Consider the following 23826-nt stretch of genomic DNA (forward strand, 5'->3'; position numbering starts at 1 on the left):
GACTACAGTGGTGGTCCCTACTTGGCCAGGGTGGATACCTCTGCCAACTAAAGAACCCATTTCAAACACACAGACATAGATAAAAAAGCATAAAGTGGCATTTTTTTTACTCACTGTTCCTGACACTGGCTACTGTGGCTCAGCGGTATTTAGTCATTGGCTAACAGATTGTCCACCTGTGATGGTATCTGCCTGCAACATTTTACAGATGTAAACACCCTTAAGAAGAAGTCCAGACACTTTTGCAATATTTTTTTAAAAAATTACAATTGTTTAATTTACAAATGGTTTTATTCTCAGTTCTTTTTGGGCAGGGGGTACCCTACACTCTCTGCTCTCCTTTTCCTGTTGAGTTGCTCTTCATTATCCACATGGTGAGTCCATGACATTTCCAATGGGCCGCTGTTCATCACTGATAGCAGTAAGCGGGTCTGTGTTGTTTCGTGCTGCCTTTCCTTTCTGCTGCTGGGCTGTTCTTCACCACTGACAATGCACAGCGGGTCTGTGATGTTTCCTGCTGCCTCCCACTTCCCCCGGTGGGCTGCTCTTCGCCTCTGACAGTAGCCTAAGTGGCAGTGAAGCATCTCCTGCTTCTTCTCCCTTTTCCCACTGATCCAACCACCACCACTTACAGTGCAAAACTGGCCCGTTAAACTTCCTCCACCCCCTCTGATTCTCCCACTGGGCCACTCTTCTTCATTGACAGGGCCTGATGGGTCCAAGAGGTTTCCCTCTTGTTCTTTCTTTTTATAAGTGGGATCCTTTTTTTACTGTAATACAATGTTTGTTTAAGAGGAGGCAGTGATCCAGAGAACCATTTCTCTGAAACAAACTTAAGAAAACAGATAACTTTATTTTTTAAAGGAGTCCATTTCCTTTAAGGAAAATGGGTTGCATTTTTTTTAAGTTTCCTTTATTTAGCAATCACAGACATGGTGATCTGCTGGCCCCAGCTGGCCACCATCCTTGCGCTGCTCTTCAATTGTAGTGAGATGTAATTTGCAACCTATCTCATTATTATTCATGCAGTAGGTTGGATTGCGATCCACTACAATTTGAACTTTTAAGAACTGACCTACAAGTACATAGGTCAGTTATTAAACATTTTTCCTCATCGCAAAAATACTGGTTGTAATTTTTGACCAGTATTTTGCAACCAGATATTCGTACAGCTGGCCCTTAATTTCTTGCCAGCTTAAAGCTGTGCCCCATCTCAACTCACAAGGATGTACATCTTAATCAAAACGTGAACCCCATGCCATGCAACCACCCCAAAATAAAAATAAATTGATCATTGGATTGAAAACTGAAATAGAACATACTATATATTGTTCTGACAACTCTTCTTCCATTCCCATTTGTCTTGATGTACAACTGGGAAGCACTGCACCATCAGACTGGTGGCATGCAGCACTGTTGAAAACCAATAACTATCACCAATGTCTCCCCTTCCAGGCATACCACTAAGATATGTTGGCCAACTTTCCATTGTCACTTCGCAGGACACTGTGAGAGTGTGAAACCATAAAGCGCACAAGACATATTGCTTGCACGCAGAGGCAATAGAAGATGTTTTTTGGTGTAGGGGACTTTAGTCGCGTAGTGCAGTTTTAGGGTTTCATTCTAAGTCTCCTTCCTTTAGATTGGGCTATCTTAAAAGATATACCTTGCCTGGAAATTGAGCTTATTTAGTCTGAGTACTATTTTTACTGCATTTGAGTTCTAATCCCTTTACCCCCTCTTGAAGTATTGCAACTTTTGAGAGACACGTTTAGAAAAAAGAACCACTCTGGTATGCAAACAAAATAAAAAAGTAATCCTTCAAGCATGAATGGTAAATATCGGCATCCTCGACGTAAACTGCCCAGTAAGCACCTATTGCCACAGGGCCTGGTCCATTGGGTATGTTTTAGCCACTGAACTAAGAAAATGACATCTAATCTCAGCTTTACCACTTCATCAGGATATGCTGGAGGCGAACACTATTCTAAAGCTGGGCGTAACCCACAACACAGGATGGTAGATGCTGGACCGTTTTAATTTCACTTTCAAGTTCCAAAGACGACTCAATCAAGGGCCATTTTCAAAGTTAAAGAGAATGCTGTAAGGGTCGTAAAAACACATGGCACTTGTTTGTGACAGCATATAATGATAGCACATGCAAATATTTCCCTTGGAGGGGCACTTTATCTCAAGGTATGGCCCAGTGGACTGCTTGGAAACATGGAATCAAGAGACAAGGCTTTTATTTCAAGCATTCCATTAGGCCAAATTGTGTTCTTCGGCAATTACTTTTTGAACTTATTCTTCCATTGTTTTCTGCCAAGATTGGGAGTATTTAGAATCAATGTAAAGCTGCTAGTAAGCACGCAGTTAAAACAATAGGGCACTTCTCTAGTCCTACATATAATGTCCAATCAGTCTCATAGTATATTTATCAAAATGCAATATGGTGGCAAATGTTTAGTCTTTGATGCAAACACTGTGCTGCAGTCCCGGCTCTGCTACATGAGGAAAGTGTTTGATCCTGGGTAAACTATACTCTTTCTGGGCCTCTGTTTACTGATACGACAACAGGTGAGAGCTCTGAAACTGGCTTAAAGGAAGAAATAAACACCAAGAGCATAATACTAGGACAAGTTCCCATGGTAGTTGTATTCACACATTCAGGGCTGTTTAACAGCAGGATGCTGTATTCGTGTCATTATATTTGACCGTGCTGCTGAAACTGCACTATGCAGGATCCGCCTCTGCTGCAGTTTTTGCATCCCAGTCACAATCACCTGTAGTACAGCTCACATTGGGCAGAAAGTTAGAGTTATTTATCCTTTGCTATGCTTTAAAGTTACGGGGAATCAAAATGGGTGACAATGGGTGAGCTCAGGGCACGAGTCAGGGGTACACGCAGGTCCACGGCGTCCACCCACTATTTTCACAGGGTGGACACCAATCCCCCCTGCCAAGAAGTTGGGCCTCACAGAAATATGTTGTACTTGTCCCAGTGTAAGACACCGGGACACATTCAGCAGCGCCTGCACGTTGCCTTCTTTCCATTTCCAGCAGCAATGTGCAGGCAGCGAGGGGGCTTTTTTTCTTCACCTCCAGCTAAATCTAAATTAAGGGGCCATCAGCCCTCCTTTCTTTTTTTTAATATCTTGACTGGAGGCGGCTGGAACATCACATTTAAATGTAAATGCTCCTTTTGCCTTCCGCCATCACCATTCCTGGTGGACCACAAGCCCCATCAGCCCTAGCGGCGCACACGCTGCCAACACCACAGGAAAGCGCCAGGAGGTGCTTAAAACAACAACAGGGCTCCCACAGCGCAGGAGTTCCTTTTGCCTGCCGCCACCGCCGCCGGAGTCACTTGCGGGCATTCCCAGTCCCGTTGGACCACAAGCTCCATCATCCCTAGCGGCGCGCACGCCGCCAACGCCACAGGGAAGTGCCAGGAGGGACTTAAAATGACAACAGGGCTCCCGCAGCGCAGGAGCTCCTATTGCCTGCCGCCACAGCCGCTGGAGTCACTTGCAGCCATTCCTGGCCCCGGTGGATCACAAGCCCCAATCAGCCCCAGCGGCGCGCACGCCGCCAACTACGCCAACACCACAGGGAAGCGTCAGGAGGCGCTTAAAACAATGACAAGGCTCCCGCAGCGGGCCAAGGGCGGGCCCGTTTGGGCCCATCAGAGGCCGGACGAGGCAGGGCAAGGCCATTCCTGTTCCAGGCATCATCTTCCAAGCTTTGCCGAGGTGAGCCATATACATCTAATAGTATTAAGTGTTGAAATATATACGCCATGGGGAAACGCACTTGTATACCAAGCTCTCGACCTCCTACTAGCATAGATAGTATGTTGGAAAGGGCAGTTAACATTGTTGCTACTGAGATTGAGCTAACCAAGAGGCCTTTGTCTCTGGGGTTGGTGGCTCCACAGACTTGCCCTTTGGTAGGAGTGGCCCAAGATGATTGTGCTGGCTCTTCTCCGACTCCTTGTAGGCAGATCAGTGCTATCAGCCATTCACCGATTTTAAGAGCTGGTTGAAATATGGAGGGCAATGAGGACCCATCAATGGTAGCCTGTAGTGGTAATAGCGCACTAAACATGGACGCTCCCCCGATTCCAGCAATTTTAGGGGCCAAAAGAAAAAGAAAATTGGCCAAACCCACCAGCTCCAAGAGGAAACAACCTCCTCGTGCTAACCATCCACGTACTACCCTGAGTTCATGGATACAGGGCCCTCCATCTTCTTTGAATGCGGAGGCTCCTGAGACCACTGCCGATTTAACATCAGTTGAGGCATTAAACCGTTCCATCCATACCCAGACTAATACCGCAGCAGTTTCTTCAATTCGCTACAGACTTGGTGACACCTCAATTGACATTATCGTGGACACTGTATGTGAGCGTATTAAAGATCTTGTGGATAAGAACTTTACTGCACTTTGGAAATGTTTAGATCACTTGGAGTCACTGTCAAATAGATTAAGCACACAAATCAATACCCCCAAACCCACTGTCAAACAAGGGGCGGACTCCAACTTGCAGACCATTAGTGTGCTTAATCTTAGTCAACAGTCGCAGGCATCGGCACTAACATCTATTCCCTCTACTGGTGCCTGCGACACTTGCAGTAAAGTTAAGGAATGTTTCTCACTTAAATCTATTGCCGCCCAGAATAACACATCTAACACTGGACGCACCAGTAAGGTATGGTAAGGTAAGGTAATATTTATTTTTGCTTGATTAATTAAAATCTTTGCAAATACATAACAAAAATATTCCCTTGTACACAAATTAATTAAGCTTAAAAACACCGTTAAAAAGATCATCAATAAAATATTCCCAGTTTGTACAATTGGCTGTTCTGTAAGACAACACAAATAAATTCTTATACTTCAGAGAGAGCTGAAGTAACAGTAACTTACGTTTATTTACATGCAGCATGACAGAGCATAACCATGTACGTTGTTCTAAACTGTTGGGCGTCATTAATTTAAAGTGCTAGTGCAACTATGGGAAACTGTTAAGTTAATTTAACATATAAAAAGCGTTTTCTAAAACTATAGGCAATAAATTAAAGTGCTGGTGCAACTGTAAAGTGCTAATATTCATTTTTGGCGACTCCCTTCAGATGCCCTTGTACCCTTATTTTTTACATACTTCAGTACACGACAAGTTTTTGAGTTTCTTGGTTACTGTATCAAAGAATTTTGTTGGCCAACAGTTAAGCTGAACGTCAACAGGGTTGAAGCAAAGCTTCACTGCCTGCCTGCAGGACCGGGTGCCATAATACCTGAAAAAGGGACGTAACAAGGTGCATCTTATATCCTTTAAGTTGGAACAGTTACAGATTACATGAATAATATCCTCCTTCCCTCTTCCGCATAGACGGCAAGTCAGTGTACCTCCTCTCCTTTCCCATGGTGGAAGGTGGGGATTGATTGCAATAACCCCCAATCGTAGCTTTAGGAAATTTTCCTTTGTTCTTATTTTGACTCCTGCACACAAGTAGGATTGTGGTTTGAACCTTACGTAATCACTGAGCACTATCCAGCCGTGTGCCTTTTTAGTAAGAATTGCTTTGTCTTCTAAAACAGATAGCATGGATGTTGTCTTTTTCACTGCTTTTTTGAAGGAAAGATGATCTGCTGGTATGGCCCAGAGTTCAGACCCAGCAGCGCAATGGAGTCAAAGAGATAATCCCTGGCTGGGCATTTGCCCTGACAAAGTAATTCACTCCAGAGGTGGAAGTTTAGGGATCCTGCCTCTGCACTTCGGATTTTATGCCAACTTTTTACATACTCACTCCTTATTTCCACTGTTTGTCTTTGGAGCCCAAATTCCAACCGTATTTGAGCAGGGGAGACATATTTTGGAAGATGGAAAATTGCTCTATAAGAATTGGCTATTACTACGTCTAAGGCTGCCGCATCTTTGCCTTTAAAAGCCTCACTCCCGTATGTTAATGTCGACAGCAGTTTGGCCCGCAGAACCTCTAGGAAGGGATAAAGCGTGAGGTCGGGAAGCCGTCTCTTCAATGATTTCAATGCTAAATAAGTCATAGTTCCCTTTCTCGGCATGGACTCTAGCTGAGGTTTAAAGGAACGTTTATGGTCCATAAGTATTTCCAGATATTTATAACTTGTTACCTGATCCAAACGTTGGCCATCTAGGAACCAACTGTTATTCTTCTTTTTATGATAGTTAACTGCCATAATTTTGTTTTTCTTAAGATTTATTTGGAGGGTGTTCCAATGGGAGTCCAACTTATCAAAACCAGGTTGTCTGTATATTGCAGGTTTGACAAGACCTGGTTTCCCAGTTTTGGAGCATGGGATGTGCAGCTATCCAACTCCCCTGGGAGATCAGCTAAAAAAAAGGATTAAAGAGAAGAGGCGCAAGTACACACCCCTGCTTGAGGCCTTTCGAGGTCATGATTCGTTTTGAGATATGTGTCCCAGCGCCTAATTTAATCCTAACCCAGGTATCTGTGTGTAACTGCTTGAGCCGATCCAAGAGTAAATTTGGTAAAACCCAGCTTTCAAGTTTTCCCCAGAGTTTGGCTTGGTCAACATGATCGAAAGCAGCTGTATAGTGAATAAAACAAAGGAAGAGGTTTTTTTTATTCCTTAGTTGCATCCATTAACAGTGTTAGGGCCAAGATATTAGTTGTTGTTCCTTGGCCACTGCAAAACCCAGTTTGATTGGTAGGAATGATAGAATTCTCTGAGACCCAAGAAGTTAACTCATCCAAGATTGTTCCTGCGTAGTATTTTGTATCTACGTCGATAAGGGCGATTAGTCGATAGTTTTTTGGATCGTTTATGTTGCCCTGTTTAAAATAGGACTGATAATTGATCATTTCCAGGATTCCGGGATGGTGGCTTTAGAGTTTATGCCCTTAAAGACTGATAATAAAGCCTTGCTCCAGAAGTCTGCGTCATGTTTGCACAACATCAGAGGGATGCCATTAGGGCCTGGGGCACCCATAGCTCTGCCCCCGGCTTTCAGATGTTTTATCAGTTTTCCGTGGGTGCATACCATTCCTCCTTAATGCAGACTAATGAATCTAAGTCGGCGGCTAGGAGGATCCCCTGTTGTTTGTGAGGATTAGAACTATCGGACGATTGATCTTCCATAGTGAGATTTTGTGTCACTTCTTCCCTGTTGGGGGCTTCACTGTCCGTTGCCGCGATACCCGTTTCCTTGTTCTCTTCCACTTCCTTTTGCCTATTGTTGTTGGACGCACCAGTAGCTCATCCAGTACATCCTCACATATGCATTCGGCTCCTCATGTTGCTTCTGTGAGCACTGCAAATAGAGCTACCCCAGGGGGCAGTGCGCAAGGTGCGATTGTGATTACCAAAAATTCTGTGAGTATGGCAATTGCTGAGGCTAGTAAGGAAGTTCTTAGTTTACCTCCGGCAGCATGTCCCTATGTATTAGTCTTAGCAAGTGTACCCCCCCTCAGAAAAAATCAGACTGAGACTTGGGACCAATTGCGAAACAAAAGTGCCGATTGGCTTGTAAAACACAAAGGGTTTCGGATGGCAAACATTAGTGATATCATAATGGCACACAGGGTAGGGTGGGTTGGTTCCTCACCGAAGAATATCGAGGGAGATTTTATTGTCATTAACTTTTTACTACCGTCATTGGTAAAATCTATATTGATGACACAGGAGCTTAATACTACCATCCCAACTCTTGTTTGGTCACTGCCTTTGGTTTTTTTCTATAAACCGACCCCGGGGCCAAATACCCACAATGTTTTTTCCCAAATGATACATAACAGGTTTTCTGCCCTGTCTGGCTTAGATAGCCTGGATTGACTGTCATCCACTTTAACACCAGACAAGACCATCTCCATCCCCATCATGACAAAGCCCTCAGGACATGATATTTTAGTTATCCCTGATACTGACGCAAATTTACACATACTAAGCTGGAACGTTGCCGGCTTAGTATCTAAAATAAATTCTGATGATTGGATAAATATAGTCCAAAAATATGATATCCTTATGTTGCAAGAAACTTGGTCTACACAGGACTTACATCTAGAAGGGCTTGAATGTTTTAATACCATTCAAGGTTCCCAAGGTAGGCCGCCCATCTGGCGGACTTACAACTTGGGTCAATATCTCTTCAGGCGGTAGTGCTAAGGCTCTTGTCACAGATAACGATAATTTTCAAGCCTTGATTTACACACGGGGGCCTCAATTTGTTTTATTAAATTTTATAATAATGATTTTCATGCCTTAACGAATATGAATTTTATGAATTTGTTTAATTTTATTTCTAGCCTACAAAGTCAAAAGATGCACCACAATTTAGCTGGTATCTGCCTAGGTGGTGATTTTAATGCCAGGATCCCTAGGGATACCAAATTAGTCACCGATTCCTTGGCCTGTGTGCCCCCATGTAAAAGAGGTTTAGAATTGTTGGATCATTTGTCTGATCATAATTGACCTAATGTAATGGAAATTGCGGCTGTACCCCATAAAGATGTGTTTTGAACCAACATACAGAGGTTGTGGTTGTGCTTCAACCATTGATTACGTTTTTATATCTGTCTCATTAGAAGACTGCTTATTAAAGTCTGAGGTCATACCAACTGTTCAGGGTGATTATAATCCCATCGCAACAATAATTAGATGCGCCCCTAGACCGGAATTTTCCAAAGAGTTTGGGGCCAATAATTTAGTGTCCTCTACCGATAACTTGAGAGTGATCTGGCGAAGTGTTGATAACAACAATTTATTTTCTAAAATGATAAAAGCACATCCCTCACTCATTGACACCTGTTTGTCATCAACCGACCCCAACCCTGAGGCAATTAATGCCTTCAGTCGTGTGGAGGTATCAAACAATAGAGTTCTAGGCCTGCAGTAGATTCCAATCAGAGACCAAGATGGTTTAATAACGCCTGCTCACGAGCAGACAGAGCTTCGCAAGGCACTTACAATGAAGCCAAGGGATGCAATGCCTGTTAAGTCCCTGAGGCGCCAATATAAACAAATGTCAAGACAACGAAAAGATCAAATCCTAAAAGAGCGCTGGGTTAACCTAGCATGTGCTGCCAGACCTAATAATGGGAATGTTTTTTGGGCAGCAGTTAAAGACATGAGATCAATGGGCCTAACACTCACTTACCTCAGCTGTAACATAACTAGTGAAGCATGAGAAGCCCACTTCTCTAAGATTTATTCAGCTCCATCTCGAATGAGGATTCCTTTAACCACTAAGCTGCCTTGCGGATTCAGATATCCATGTAAGAAACTGAGGATGCTATTCATCAAAGTTTAGGCAACAAAGCTCCTGGTCCTGATGGGCTTCCCATCGATCTCATCAAATATAAACCAGAGTTTTGGGCAACCCTTTTATTAACTGTTTTTAATAACTTAACTAACGCTATAATTCTGAGCACAAGGTCTACCAGCATCATCGTTCCTATTTTTAAAAGAGGGGACCAATCCAACCCTAGTTGCTATAGACCGATCTCCCTGATCGATAATACATTGAAGATTTTAGGGAGGATCCTGTTTAATAAGATCAGATCCTGGGCTGAGGAGGAACACATTTTAAACTCACGCCAGCTAGGTTTTAGAAGTAAAATAGGCACAGTGGAACAGTGCCTAAACCTAAACTTGATTATTGGCAAATACTCCATAGCCCGGAAATCTCCCATTTATTTGGCTTTTATGGACCCTACCTCAGTCTTCGATTTTGTTAACAGGTCACGCTTGTGGTCACTCTCTTAAATTATGGGTTGGACGAAGTTTTAGTTCATTTCTTAGCTTATTTGCATAGGGATCTGAAAGCACGGGTGAGGATCAGTAAGGATGTGGAGGTTTCACAGGACATTAATATTGGTAGAGGGGTCAGGGAGGGGTGCGTACTGGCCCCTCTCCTATTTATTTGATACATTAATGATTTACATAATGCATTGATCAAACTTACCAACGATGTCCCGAGAATGAATGGTAATATACTCTCCGCCCTACTGTATGCGGATGATGCGGTTCTAATGGGCCGCACACCCAACGCACCACGCACCTTAGTTTGGGGCTTTGTGGATTTTATGGCCGGTCTAGATCTTTGTACCAAACTCAATCTCCTTAGGTTCCGAACGTTTATTTTGCACTTGCACTTTCCCTTATCTGGGGTTGGTATTTGCAGCCAACGGTTCCTGGGCAGATCATGTGGCACATAGTAGGAGCAAGTTTTTAAAAGCCACTAACTCAATTCTGTGCCTCCCACAACAAAAAAGGGCCAAGGTGGGCTTATCTATTATTATTATTTATAAATCACAGTGCATCTCCACCGCAACATATGGCGCTGAAGTCTGGGGTTTTACAAAGTGCAGTAGTATGCAGGGTGAGAAAAATAGATTTTGTCGGAAACTCCTGGGGGCCCCAATTTCTTCCTCACAGTATGTTTGCTATAAGGAATTTACGGAGGGCATGAACAAAAAATCCCTTCAGGAGGTTCTATATGAACAGTATAGTAATGCAAGATATGAAAAAGAGTTCTCAAAATCCTCAGTTGCAAGGTATATGTCCCTAGCGGAAGCAATTTGTTACTCATCATACCTGCCATCTAGCTATCTTTTAAAGAACATAGGTCGCTGGGAAAGAAGTCTACTTTTTCGCCTAAGGGCTGGCACTTTGAAATTTCTGCTTTGCTCCCCTTTGGAGTTTAATGTTAATCTTGAGCAAATGCCTTGCCCTTGTGACAATCACAGCAACCAATCAATGCTACATTTTTTATTCTTTTGTAATTTTTACCAAAAATACACCAAACAAATTTTTATCCCTTTTTTTAAGGTAACTGCCATTACTGATTACAAAGCAGCCTACATGGAAATTCTTAAACTGGAGGGGGATGATCTGGTTTTCCATGTGGGATGCTTTTTGAAAGTGGCAGTTCGCTCACGTGCTTCAATGAGCATCCCCCTGGCGGCAGTTTTCCATCGTTTTTAACCTACCAACTTTTGATGCTCTGTAAAATTATTCAGTTTATTTGTGTGAATTCACTTATTTATTTTTATTTTTGCCCTGATAGTTTCCATGTTCATCTTTTATGCGTCTTTTTTTGTATTACCTTAGATCATTGCACTGTTATTTACTCGACTGCACTTTTATATTATTACATCACCATACTGCTATTTGATACGTGCTATAAGTTTTCACTTGGACCCTGCTTTTATGATGTTGCTGCTTTGCATACTGTGTATTTTTATAATGTATGTATTTTGTATTGCTGCTATTTGGTACGTGCTATAAGTCTCTACGTGAATATTGCTTTTATGAAGTTGTTGCTTCACGTACTGTGTATTTTTTAGTGTATGGATTTTTATTGCTGGTATTTTGACCTGCGCTTTTATGGATATATACATATCCGAATAAAGATTAATTGAATTGAATTTAATGTAAATATCATGGAGGGAAACAAAGGCACGCAGCTTGATATCTCTTCACAGGTATTTAAGAGAGGCAGCTTTTGCCTTTGTTCTGTCCCTGTATGTTAGAACTGGGGGTCTCTAGTTGGCAGAGGTAGGTACCTTTGACCAAATAGGGACCCTTGCTTCTAAGTCAGGGAAAGGGGATTACACTCCTGGATAACCCCTGCTTACCCCCTTGGTAGCTTGGCACGAGCAGACAGGCTTATCTCAGAGGCAGTGTGTTAAGCATTTGTGAACACATACAGTAACCCAGTGAAAACACTACAAATGGACACCACACAGGTTGTATAAAAGTAAGTATTCTTTATATAGACTTAACACAAGACCACAAATGACAAAAATCCACAATACTGTACTCAAAATAGACTTAAAGATGGTAGAAGTAACTTAGTTCAAGTTGCTGATAAATGCGACACGTTTCTCACAAAAGTACCTGGATGCGTAACACAAAACAAACAAAAGGTTTGCAGGGACGGTGATGCGTCAGTTCCTTGCTTCGGGGGAGGCGATGCGTCGCTCCTCAATGCTTGTGCAGAGTAGGGGATGTGTCTTGTTCCTTACCGGAGAGGAGGTGATGCGTTGATTCTCGTACTGCGTTCCGGTTACGATACGGCAAGATGGCGCCTCGATGCGATGTGACAATCAGGTGCGATGCGATAAGATGGCACCCTTGATATGATACGATGATGTGACGACGATGCGTGCACACCCAACGGCCGTGCGGCGAACTCTGTTACTCTGGAGCCGCGACAGGCCCTGCGACACGCTTCTCCGGTGAAGCGACGGCGACCCTTGCGGTGGCGACATGCTTCTCCGGTGATACGACGGCAAACAGCTGCGACAAAGACACGCTTCTCTGGCGATGTGGCGGCGACCTCTGCTGCGGCGACACGCTTCTCCGGCGATGCGACGGCAACAGCTGCGGCGGCGAAATGCTTCTTCTCGTTGACTCGCGCTCCCAGCGACACGCAGGCTTCTGCAGACAGAATTCCCAGCAAGGAAATTCAGAGGGGAGCTGGTGGTGAAGTCTTGTAGCCATGAGACTTTAGCAGGAGGCAAGCACAAGTTCAAGCCCTTGGAGAAATAATCTGCAAGATGATGAAAGTTCTTTAAAAGTTTCTTCTCCCTTCCTTGGCAATGAAGACACCACTGCAGGCCAACCCAGCAACACAGCACACTGGCAGGGGGGCAGTCCAAACTCCTGCAGCTTCCTTGGTTCTTCCCCTTGGCAAAGGTTTGTCTTGTTGTTCCAGAAGAGATCTAAAGTCCTAGGGTCTGGGCCCCAATATTTATACCAGCAAATCCTTTGTACTCTGAAGGCAGAGGGTCCTGTACCTAGTTCAAACCAGTTCTGGGTGCATTCTGCCAGTGTACACCTTCTTCCTTTGTCAGTGTGGGCCAGGGTCCTCAGACACACCACAGGGGGTGGAGCCAGCATTGTGGAAGGCAGGCACAACCCTATTCAGGCCCAGGTGCCACTCCTCCCACCACTCTACATGCAGATAGGTCTATTCAGCCCTGTGCTGACTCACCCTGTCTCCTGGAGCCTCCCCAGCCCCTGCCACTCGCAAACCAGACATGCAATACACAACCTAGCAGAGGCAGGTTGGATGGTTAGGTAAGAAAATACCTACTTTCTAAAAGTTGTATTTTCAAACACAGAATGTTAAAAACCAACTTCACTAAAAGATGTATTTTATCATTCTGAGTTCAGGCATACTAAATTTGTTTTTCTACCATGTTCCCTGGGTCAGTTAGGATTATAAGGTGTTATAATCAAACTGCCCATTCTGGCCTATGGGGACAGGTAGCCTTGCAATAGTGAAAAACGAAATAGGCTGTAATTCACTATCAGGTCATACCACACACACCAGGGCATGACCTACCTTTACATACAATGCACCCTTCCCTTTGGCCTACCTTAGGGGTGTCTGATATGCAGAAAAGGGAAGGTTTAGGGACTGGTAAGTGGGTGCACTTACCAAGTCGACATGGCAGTACGAGACTGCACACAGGCTCTGCAATGGCAGGCCTGAGACACACTTTACAGGCTGCTTCTGTGGGTGGCACACCAGTGTTGCAAACCCACCAGCAGTATTTGATTTACAGGCCCTGGGCACACATGGTGCACTCTACTAAGGTCTGACAAGTAAATCAAATAAGCCAATCATGGAGTCACTAATCAATACATCAATTTAACATAGGGAGCACTTGCACTGTGGCACTGAATAGCAGAGGCACAGTGCCCAAAGCATCTAAACCAGCAAAACATATCAAAAACAGAGGAGGCAATCAGTGAAAAAATGGAAGGGAGACTCACACCAATGGTACCAGGTCTAACACTGCATATACGTGCAAACACTGTCAGACTGTCAGAGGGCGTGGTCTGTCCCAGTATTTACACAAATAATTTAAATAGCACTAGTTTATTTCTTTTATAGCACTACGTCGTGACGTCATGTCCTGTGATGGCAGGCGTCATGATGTCACTTGCATAGTGTCTGACATGGTCAGTCCCCCCACTTCTTTTTGTAGGACTTATGCCCTGGGTGACCCGCAGTGCTTCTGTACCAGCAGCAGTACAGGAGCAACAATTGCTGGAGAAACCTGCAAAATGCAGGACAGTTGGCCACCCTGCTCAAAGCATTACCGCAGCCATTTGCAAAGCCTTACCTGCCACACCGGGTCCCTCTGCTCCGGGAAAAGCTCGAAGTACTTGTGTGCCAGCTGCACGGGCGGCAGGGTGTGCAGCCTCAGGTTGGTCCAGCGCTGAACGAAATTGGCCAGGTTAACAAACGTGTACAGGCCCAGGCGGTCATTTCCGTAGTTGGATAAATGGGTCATGAAGATGCTGATCTGAAAAGGCAAAAGGAAATAAAAACATAGCAAGTAAATTTAAAATTCCCACTACGAACCACTAGGTGGCACTGTTGGCACAGTTTAAATATAATAGTATGTTCTTTCCTGAACGGTACACCACTTTAGAGCAGAATGAAACAGGAATCATCAAGGAAAAAAACAAACAGTATTGGTTAAAGAGAGAGTGAGAGGGAAGGTAGAGAGAGGCCGAGGCAGACCGGTAGAGGCAGAGATGATATAACGTTATATATACGATTTCTTGCTAGAATAGACGTCCAGTGAGTTTTGCATACCTAACAATGCATTTATTATTTATCCATATTATACAGACCAGTGATTTCACTTTGAAACAAATAATGCTGACATGGGCAGCGGCGCATTCAGAAATCAACAGAGCTTACAAATGAGGGGATGTCCTAAGTTTGCAATGCTATTATTACAATTAGTGAATCAATATGAACCAAAAAAACAGGCTGAAGACATTTTAGCTTCGGTGGATGAACATTCTATCTCCGAATCTCTTATTTCTAAGCACTCTTGTCGGTCCATTAAAGCCATTACACCAAACAGAATAAGCGGCCCGCCACAATTCGTTCTCAACATTTTCTTGAACAACATTTCAGAGAATATGAAGTTCGACCACAACATTGGAAATACCTTGTCTTTCAAAAACTCTGCTTAATCCTGAGTAAAAAAACACACTTGTTTCTAAATGCTCGTTTAGTTTTGACACTTCCGCTGTTGCTGACTGCGACGCTACACGTCCCTGACTTGCATGCCCCTTGGGGAGGCTCCCTGCGCGACAAGGGACACGTTTCTGAGTAGAATTCCAATATGGAGAACAGAGAGGAAACGTTCTGCTCTTCAAACTGGCTGCCTCATCATACCCGAGGTGTGTGAGGATACAGTATGTCCGCATAACGTGCAGTCTCGTGAAATGCAGAGTATTTAATATATTTAAAAAATGGAGGGAAAAAATTAAAAGAATACAATTTATTGTGTGGTTTCGATGGAGCGCATTGTTTCCGAGGTACATCAGATATCTCTCCAAACCCTTCCTTAGCATGTTTCTAGACTCATATTCCGATAAACAATTCACAGTCACGTTGTTGGTTCGCGGCAACACATTTAAACAAGCATTGGCATAGCCAATAGGTCTCGCCTTTGGGACCTTATAAGTGTTTAGCCATGCAACAGTTGCATAACTAAACACTTATAAGGTCCCAAAAGCGAGACCTATTGGCTATGCCAATGCTTGTTTTAATTGCTGCAATCTATTGAAGCCTCACGGAGTACATCAAAGCGGCCGTGCGGCCGCGAAAGTGATCGCGATCAAACATCAAAGCGGCTGATGATGAAATAAAACGTCATGGGTGTATTCTTTCTAAAAGACAATGGTTTGGTGTTGATACGGTTCAGCGCTGTTGATGTCTTTTATTAAATCATACCCGCCTCGCTCAATCCAATGAGGACATTTGCACATCATTAAGCAATACAAATGAGGGCTTGGGAGATGTGCGCGACTTTGGAGTTCTGCCCCGGGGCGCTTTAGGCGGGGGGTGTGATCTGGTGACCACAGTTTTGGCAATTGGCCACCAGAATGGGGTGGGTGGAGTTTACTCTTCAGAGGAGCAGTCAGTTAGATTTGGCACCTCCTATGTGACCTACCTGGGTGGCGCACTGATCTTGCGACAGTGCTTTTGGCAGTTCAGGTAGTACTTAAGGTTTTTAGGACTTGTAGTTGGCAGGAAGTAGTGCAGTTAGAGTAGTGTTTTGACATGCTGGCTAGTGCGCAGAGTAAAGCAGTCAGTGACGCACTGAGGGCAGATTTGATGAAACCTGGTGTGCTGGACCAGGCATGGGTATTTTGGCACGCTCACTTCACAAACCCAAAAGTTAAGTGAAGAGGTCAGGGAGAGAGAAGGCGCTGAAGTGGGCCCTTGATTAGTTGACAGTCCCCTCCATGCAGCATTGGTGGGGAAGGGCAAGAAAAAATGTATGGCGGTACCTGAAGGAGCGGGTTGGGACCGCACTGTGAAGTACGGGCCTGTGGAGCTGCAGCAGGGGAGTGTCACCACGGGTTGTGCGCACCATAGGAGGGTGGGGCAGGGAGGAGCATGATTGAAGTCTGCAAATCAACTTGAGAGGATGTGGCATAATGGTCAGCGCTGCTGACTTTGGAACTGGGGAACAAGGCATCGACCCAACATCCTGCGATTCTGGGTAAATCACTTAATCTTCCCGTGCCTACCAATTAATACATGTATCCTTGTGTAACGCAACTGGTGCTCATGTGAAGTGCTCCAATACCTTCGGGTCTAGTTCGGGCTATATAAAACTGCAAAAAAAATTACTTGACAGTGTCACAAGGGCAGGCCAGCTAGATAAACTTAGAGGAGGAACTGACACGTCCAGCCAGCTCAGGCATGGGGCACTGCTCCGCTCTATTGTGCGAGTAATTGGATGCTGGAGAGTAACAACCCAGACAGCGGGGGGGGGGGGGGGAAAGAGTGTGGTGGCAGTTGAAACACCCCTAGAAGGAAAGGCTCAATAAGACAAGTAGCAAGATAAGTGGTAGGTGGGGCCCTTTGGCTATAAAAGAGTATTGCCAGCCACCTGTGGGGCCAGTAATGGGGCAGGAAGCAAAGCACCTGACAGGTTAGCTGGGGTAGACGGAGCATTTACGTTGCAGGCGGGCCATTAGTTGTGGGTTAGTGAGGAGAGAGATGAGGAGGAGCAAGCCTGGATGAGTCAAAATGGGGACAAGGCGAGGAGGGTTACGCCGCAGAGTAAGTTTTATGGATGGATGCGGAATCAGCTGGGAGAGTTTGATGTGGTTCAATTATTCCACACCAAAGACAGGGCTCAGGCCTGTGTGGCTGGTTCTGGGATGGCGTTGGACCACCTTTAAAGAGCGAAGATCAGGTTTGTAATGGCCTCCTTTCAGTCAATACAAAGACTCCTGATGAATGTGGCAGCTGAATTTGGCAATAGGGATGTGAGAGACGGAGAGTTGCCAGGCAGAAGTGCAGGTCTGCGGGGTGATGAGTGGTGTCTGCCTGAAGACACTTTGCTGGATTATGATGATGAGGTTTTGGGGAAAGGAGAGAGAATGGACAGTGATGGTAGGAAAGAAATGGAGTGATGGAATCCGCTTAGTGATTCCATCATTGGGGTTTAACTGCTGATGAGGGAAGTGGAGTTAGTGTTTACATTGGTGAGTGTTCAAGAAGTTGAAAAAGTGAGTGCCAATGGCAGTGCAGGAGTGCCAACTGGTTCCAGGACGGCAACCTTTCTGTGAGGTCGCCGATCATAAAGCCAACAAAGGAGTTGCAGGTAGCAAAAAGTTGTGCACAAATAAATAAATTAGTGTGGGCTGTAAAAGGGAAGTAGAAGGTCAATTAGTCCATCTCTTGAAGGGTAGGTATGTTCAGGATCAAGGAAAGGGAACTGAAGACTTGCAAAGGCAGAGCCAAAAGAGAATGACACAGTGGAGGGTGTTGGTGATGACAAAGGGGACAGGGCAAGGATGAAGAAGGTCCGAAGAAGAAGAGTGATGAGGCGAAGGTAAAGAAGCTTCCATACATTACAAAACCTTTAGGGTGCAAATAATGGTTTTGATCAAAGAGTGTATATATAAAAAGACAAATATATAGAGGTTTTTAAAATATTGTATGCATAGGATCGGCCAAAAGAAGGTTCAAAGGAGGAGGAATTTAAACTGACTAGAAGACGGGAGTCCCAGTAACTATAGAGAATTGGACAGCAGCATTTCTCAATTATGCCAGAGTTTACTGTAAAATATATCCAGAATGCTGCCTAGCTCTATTTGTAAATGTGGTGAAAACCTTCATGGGGGGGCTGCTGGGTTAGATATGATGTGTGTTAGAAACTGGGTTTCTGGTTGGGAGAGATATTGTAGGAAAGTACTCCTTTTTGACATGGTCACCCCTTTTTGCCTAGTACATGATTTGATTTCGACTGGAAGTGCACTGGGTTCCTGCTAACCAGGTTCCTAGTGCCAGATCAATTTCACAAAACTGTACAATTGTTTCCCCTAATTAGCAATACCTTTAGCACCCTCTAAGTCCCTAGTAAGTGGTACCTGTGGTAGCTAGGGCCTGGTATACTAAAGAGGGTACCCCGAGGGCTGCTGCAGGAATTGTGCCACCTTAAGGGTCCCCTCACCAAGCACATGCCAGACTAGAACTGCAGGCTGCGTGCTTTGGTGCAGATAAAGCTGAAAACACGACATGTCACACATCTCTGTGTGCCTTCTCCCTAACACTGCATATAGTATTTGTATGCCACCCCTACTGCAGGCCTAACAGCCCTAAGGCAGGGTGCTTAATACTGCATGTGAGGGCATACCTGCATTAGCAGATATGCCCCTGTGCTGGTCAGTTCCATTACTGCCAATACAAGTGAACAGTAAAGCCATTTTAGAACATGTGCTAAACACTGGTGAAAATGAGTTGTCAGGCTACATGATGGCTTCTCTGAAGATAGGGATGTTTGGTATCAAACATCTCGTATTAATAAGCCCAAACTGATTCGAGTATTGGATTTATTAATAGAGATCCTCAGAGGGCACCTTAGAGGAGCCCCCTGAAAACCTACTAGCCTCCGGTGTGTTGGCTGACTGGTCTCTGCCAGCCTGCCACCCGAAAAATGTTTTTGTCCTCCCAGGGTGAGGGCTTTTGCTCTCAGGAAATCAGAAACAATGCCAGAATGGGAAGAGGGTGTTTACACCCCCTCCCTCAGGATGACCTACTGATTAGCACTCCTAGGCCAGCGAGCTTCAAAGAAGCTTCCGTCTTTAAATTGCAAATCTGGCTCTCCTAACGGGAGGTGGAGCTTACACCCTTTTGTCCAGAGTCCTGTGGTGCCTGGACAGGTGGGAAATTAACTAGTCATGTAGGTGTGGCCACCCCCCAGGTTAGTACACCCCCCTAATGTGGTCTAACCTGATGTGGGTATGACTTTTCAGAAGTGGACATCCTTATGTTGGCACATTTAGGAACTCTGGGGCAGGGTTAGGACACTTCACAGAGGAAGTGGTCATATAGGGGGCGTGGTGATCCCAAGAACCAAGATCTCCCGAAATAGAATACCTGCATTCTCTGCACCCTTCAGTCAACCAAAGACTACTGTGAGGATTTCACAACCGCAGAAACCCGACGCCTGAAGACACCACTGCACCAGTCACTCCAAGCCTGAGTTAAAGTGAGCTAACAGTGGCATTGTTGTCCCCCAGCCCTCCAGAGACCTACAGTGAACTCTCCAACATCACCTGCAAGCCTCTGCACGCAGGCCTCCTCTACTGCAACTGTTCCCGGTAAGTAAAAAACAGGTGCCTAAAGATACCTCCACACCCGTCATCCCTGGGCCATGGAGAAGAGTACCCAAGGTTTCCCTACGTTCCCGAGCATCATGAGGCCTGGGCTCTCCTTTTGGTTCAGCCCGACTGGCCTCCCAGTCCAAGCCTGCAGCCTCTTTACGTGAAGATTGATCCCCATGGAGTAACATTGGGCAACCAACACTGTTTTGCACCCGGCCGCCCTAGTGCCCCAGGTGGTGTTCTGCTGGTGCTGACTTGGACCATGCCCACCACTCACCTTAACTCCTGGAGATTGGTCCCATAAGTCGACGTACTTTACCTGAATGCTTCATTGACTTTTCCTCCCATAGAATAACATTGCAGCTTCTGAAAATTGCACTGTGTCGACTTTTTGAACTAAAAAGAAATTCGATTTAAAAACATACTAACCGGAACAAATTGCATCTGGTTTCTAAACCAATATAAAGATATGTGTTATTTTCATAAATTGGCATGGATTTCCTTCTTGAGTCTTGTGTCTCATTTCTTGACTATTGTGTGTCTTTGCAGGTATCTTGCACTCCTCAGTGTTAAGCCTAAGGCTGCTTGACCACACTACCCCCTAGAAGAGCACCTTGGGATTGCCATAGCAAGTCCCCTTTCCACTCACAAGGGAACCTCTGGACTATTTACATGATATATCTCAGTTTAATATATCATACAAAGAGCCAGTTTCCTACAGGTATGCACCCTGCCCAAGCAGGAACCACAATTGTAGGGTAAGTCAGATACAGACCATAAACTAACCTGTGCTCACCCTTTGGTTCCTTGGCACAGAGCAGGGGGGCTTAACTTAATGGGCAGTGTGTAAAGTATTTGTGTAACACTTCAAACAGTAACACAGAGAAAACACCACAAAAAGACTCCACACCAAGTTAGAAAATAGAGTATATTTTTTATGAACAAAACAAGACCAAAAGGACAACAATTCAATAAGTATAACCAGAGTTATACATTTTTAAAGAATAAATAAATCTGTAGTGTTTAAAAGTGTCAACCGGGGCTATCTGGTCATGCTGGACCGGGACAAATCTGAAAGTTCAGGCAGACCGCGATGGAGAGCAGGTCAGATACGGGGACCACCCTTGGCCCGCTTAAAAGTAGCTTTACTGTGTCATTGACGGAGCCACAATGTGGGAATCAAAAGGAGATGCTTAGTCATCGAAGAACAGGATTGTAGGTGATGCGTCGTCATCGGGCCGCACAAATCGAAGATGCGTCGTCGTTGAACCACAGAATGTAGGCGATGCGTTGGGAACTGAAGGTGATGTGTCATGCAGTTGGAGATCTGATGGCTTTGGTCCTTGCGGCAGTTGCATTATGTCGGCACCGAGGGAGATGCGCTGGTTTGGATCAGCGAAACAGCGTTGATGTGTGGATTCTAGCAGTTGCAGCACTTTATACCCACTTCCAAGGGTCCAGGAATGGGTTGGCACTACTTGGCAGGGCAAAACTTGCAGCAAGCAAAGTCCATGTGCTGTTGCAGGTTGATGAAAAGTCTTTCATGTCCTCGAGACTTAGAACAGGGGGCAAACCAGCATGCTCTTGCAGTCACTCTTGGTTCAAGTGATACAGGTCAAATACTTTCTCAGCAGGGCAGAGGGTTAAAGGTAGCAAGACAGCACAGTCCAGTAGTCTACTGAAGTGGTAGGATAAGAGATTCAGTACTTATACCCAGTTGTGCCATTGAAGTGCGGGTGACTTCAAAGAGGGTCTTTGAAGTGCACAGCGGTCATTCCTCACAGCCCTGGCTTCAGGCTAACTCCAGAGGTTATACATCCCTTTGTGTGGGGACAAGACAAAGCCTATGCAGGTGTGTCAGCTCCTCCCTCCAACCTGCCCAGGAACAACCTATTAGCATGTTGAAGGCAACTCATTCACACATAGGTTCCCTTTGTGTGTGGCTATCTAGAGGGAATGCACAGAGTCCAACTGTCAACTACCCAGACATGTATTGGAGACAGGCTGCAGGCACACAGGGCTAAGAGCAGAAAAATGGCATCTTTCTAAAAGTTAGAAAGGAAAAGAAATGATTTTGAGTAGTTCTAGATGTATATATAGAGTGACATCTAATCACACTCAATGGAATAACTCAAACTAAATGAAACAAAATAAATTAGTAAATTAATTACAGCAACCGGGTGAACCAAAGTAGGAAAATACACTTCAAATATCATTAATAGGATAAATAAGGGTACAGAAATAACAACGACAAACTCAACAAACATTGGCAACAGAGAACATATAGATCAAATATATGAAGATATCCTAGTTATCAATGTATGGTTCTCCATCCTCTTTGAAAAATATGATGAGTCTGTCCTATACATAGGATTTTGCACTCAAAGATAAATCAATTAACAATCATTAGAGAGAAGAATGGATTAGGCATCAACATTTTGGTCTCTGTTGCATCAAGTCAATGAGACCATCTTCAGGACAAACGTAGATCTTGTGCAATTTCTTGACCCTGTGATCAAAGAGTCGGAGGATTACTGGGATTCCCAAATTAGATATCTCCTGTGGCAGATAGGGGCAGAGGTATTAAATCGATTAGACTCTTTGGAAGGATAAGGAAAATGAGTTTCTTGTTAAAAACCGCCGAGGCATCTGTCTCATGATCACGTAAAGAGGATTTATCATCAACATTCCAATGATATGAAACATGACAACGCTACTCCTTGACAATCAGGAATTACAGCTTATAAGTAAAAAACTAATTTGGATGTTTTCCCTATCAGGACATGCAAAACTTAAAAATAAATGTCCTAGCATTTCATTACACAGCACCCTGCCCTATAAGCTACCTAGGGCCTATGTTAGGGGATACATATGTATTAAAAGGAGAGTTTAATGCTTGGCCAGAGGTTTTAAATGCCAAGTCAACATGGCAGAGCAAAGTGCATAGACAGGCTTTGCAGTGGCAGGCCTGAGAAATGTTTAAAGGTTACCTGTGTGAGTGGCCCAATCAGTGCTGCAGACCCACTAGTAGCATTTAATTGACATGCAGTGCACTCTACTGGGGACTTATAGATACATTAAATATGCCAATTGTGGATGAGAAACTCAAACCATGTTTTTAGGGGAGAAGCACATGCACTTTAGCACTGGCTGGCAAAGGTAAAGTGTTCAGAGTCCTAAGGCCAACAAAAAGAATTCAGCACCATTGGAGGCTAGCAGGCAGAACAGTTGGGGGAAGACCACACTAAGGCTGACAGATCTAACAATGTGGAGTTTAGGGACCATTTGGTGGAGGGTGCAAAAGTCGTATTAGGGCAGTTGGATGATGAGTTGTTTCTGCAAACTATGGTGCCTTCAAGGCCAGGTCCTTTGACTTATATGGCCAATGGGTGGCCTTAACTTTATAGGCCCTTTTAGTGCCAGCTCACCTAGGGAGGGGTGTGTAGTGCTGGATGAGGTCAGGTGGACTAGACAGGAGCATGTTGGGTTACAACAACAAACGACAAACAGAAATACTGAAGATTAAGGCATGGATGCTCTAAGTGCTCAGGGAAACATACAGCATTGCAATGCTGCCCACAACCAGGCGGTGCGGCTGGGCGGCAATGTCAAGGGGGAAAATCGGTACAATCAAAATGACAAGCATGCAGGGGACAAGGATTGCAGTACAGTTTTGGGGAAGCCTCACACACTTGTTAAGGTGGACCATTTGAGACACTTAATGGTAGTAGTTGGGGAGACAGAGGAGATGTTTTTGTTACAAGATTTACAATTTGGTTTTCGGTTCGGCTACACAGGTCCCTGAGCACAGAGGTGGGTGGAGAATTTGAAACCAGTGAGGAGGCACAAGGAGTTGATACGAAGTTAACTCAAGGAGATGAGTGAAGGATGTGTGGCTGGACGCTTTGAGGATTGGCCTTTGGACAGGCTGATAAAGTCACCTATTGGGGTGGTTCCTAAAAAGGAGCAAGGATAATTCTGCCTGATTCAACATCTGTTGTGGCCAGAAGGGCTGCCCATAAATGTTTTTTAAATTGAAGGCATTAAGCAGGGTGAAATACACAACAATTGATGATGCCATTGACCTGGTTAGCAAGTTTGGACTGGGTGCGCTCATGATGAAGTGCGATATGAAATTGGCCTTTCGCATGTTACTGG

At 44.6% G+C, this 23826-nt stretch overlaps 1 protein-coding gene across 1 annotated transcript in view; it reads right to left on the bottom strand.

The window, feature by feature from the left end:
* LOC146862305 (bifunctional heparan sulfate N-deacetylase/N-sulfotransferase 3) overlaps positions 1–23826 on the bottom strand; it is a 534449-nt gene that overhangs the window by 86751 nt on the left and 423872 nt on the right. The window contains exon 7 of the mRNA XM_085641499.1: positions 14142–14324. Within this exon, the coding sequence (XP_085497625.1) occupies positions 14142–14324 (183 nt within the window). The remainder of the gene's footprint in view (positions 1–14141; positions 14325–23826) is intronic.

The sequence above is a fragment of the Triturus cristatus genome, chromosome 2_2 (assembly GCF_964204655.1).
Source record: "Triturus cristatus chromosome 2_2, aTriCri1.1, whole genome shotgun sequence".
Taxonomy (NCBI): Eukaryota; Metazoa; Chordata; class Amphibia; order Caudata; family Salamandridae; genus Triturus; species Triturus cristatus.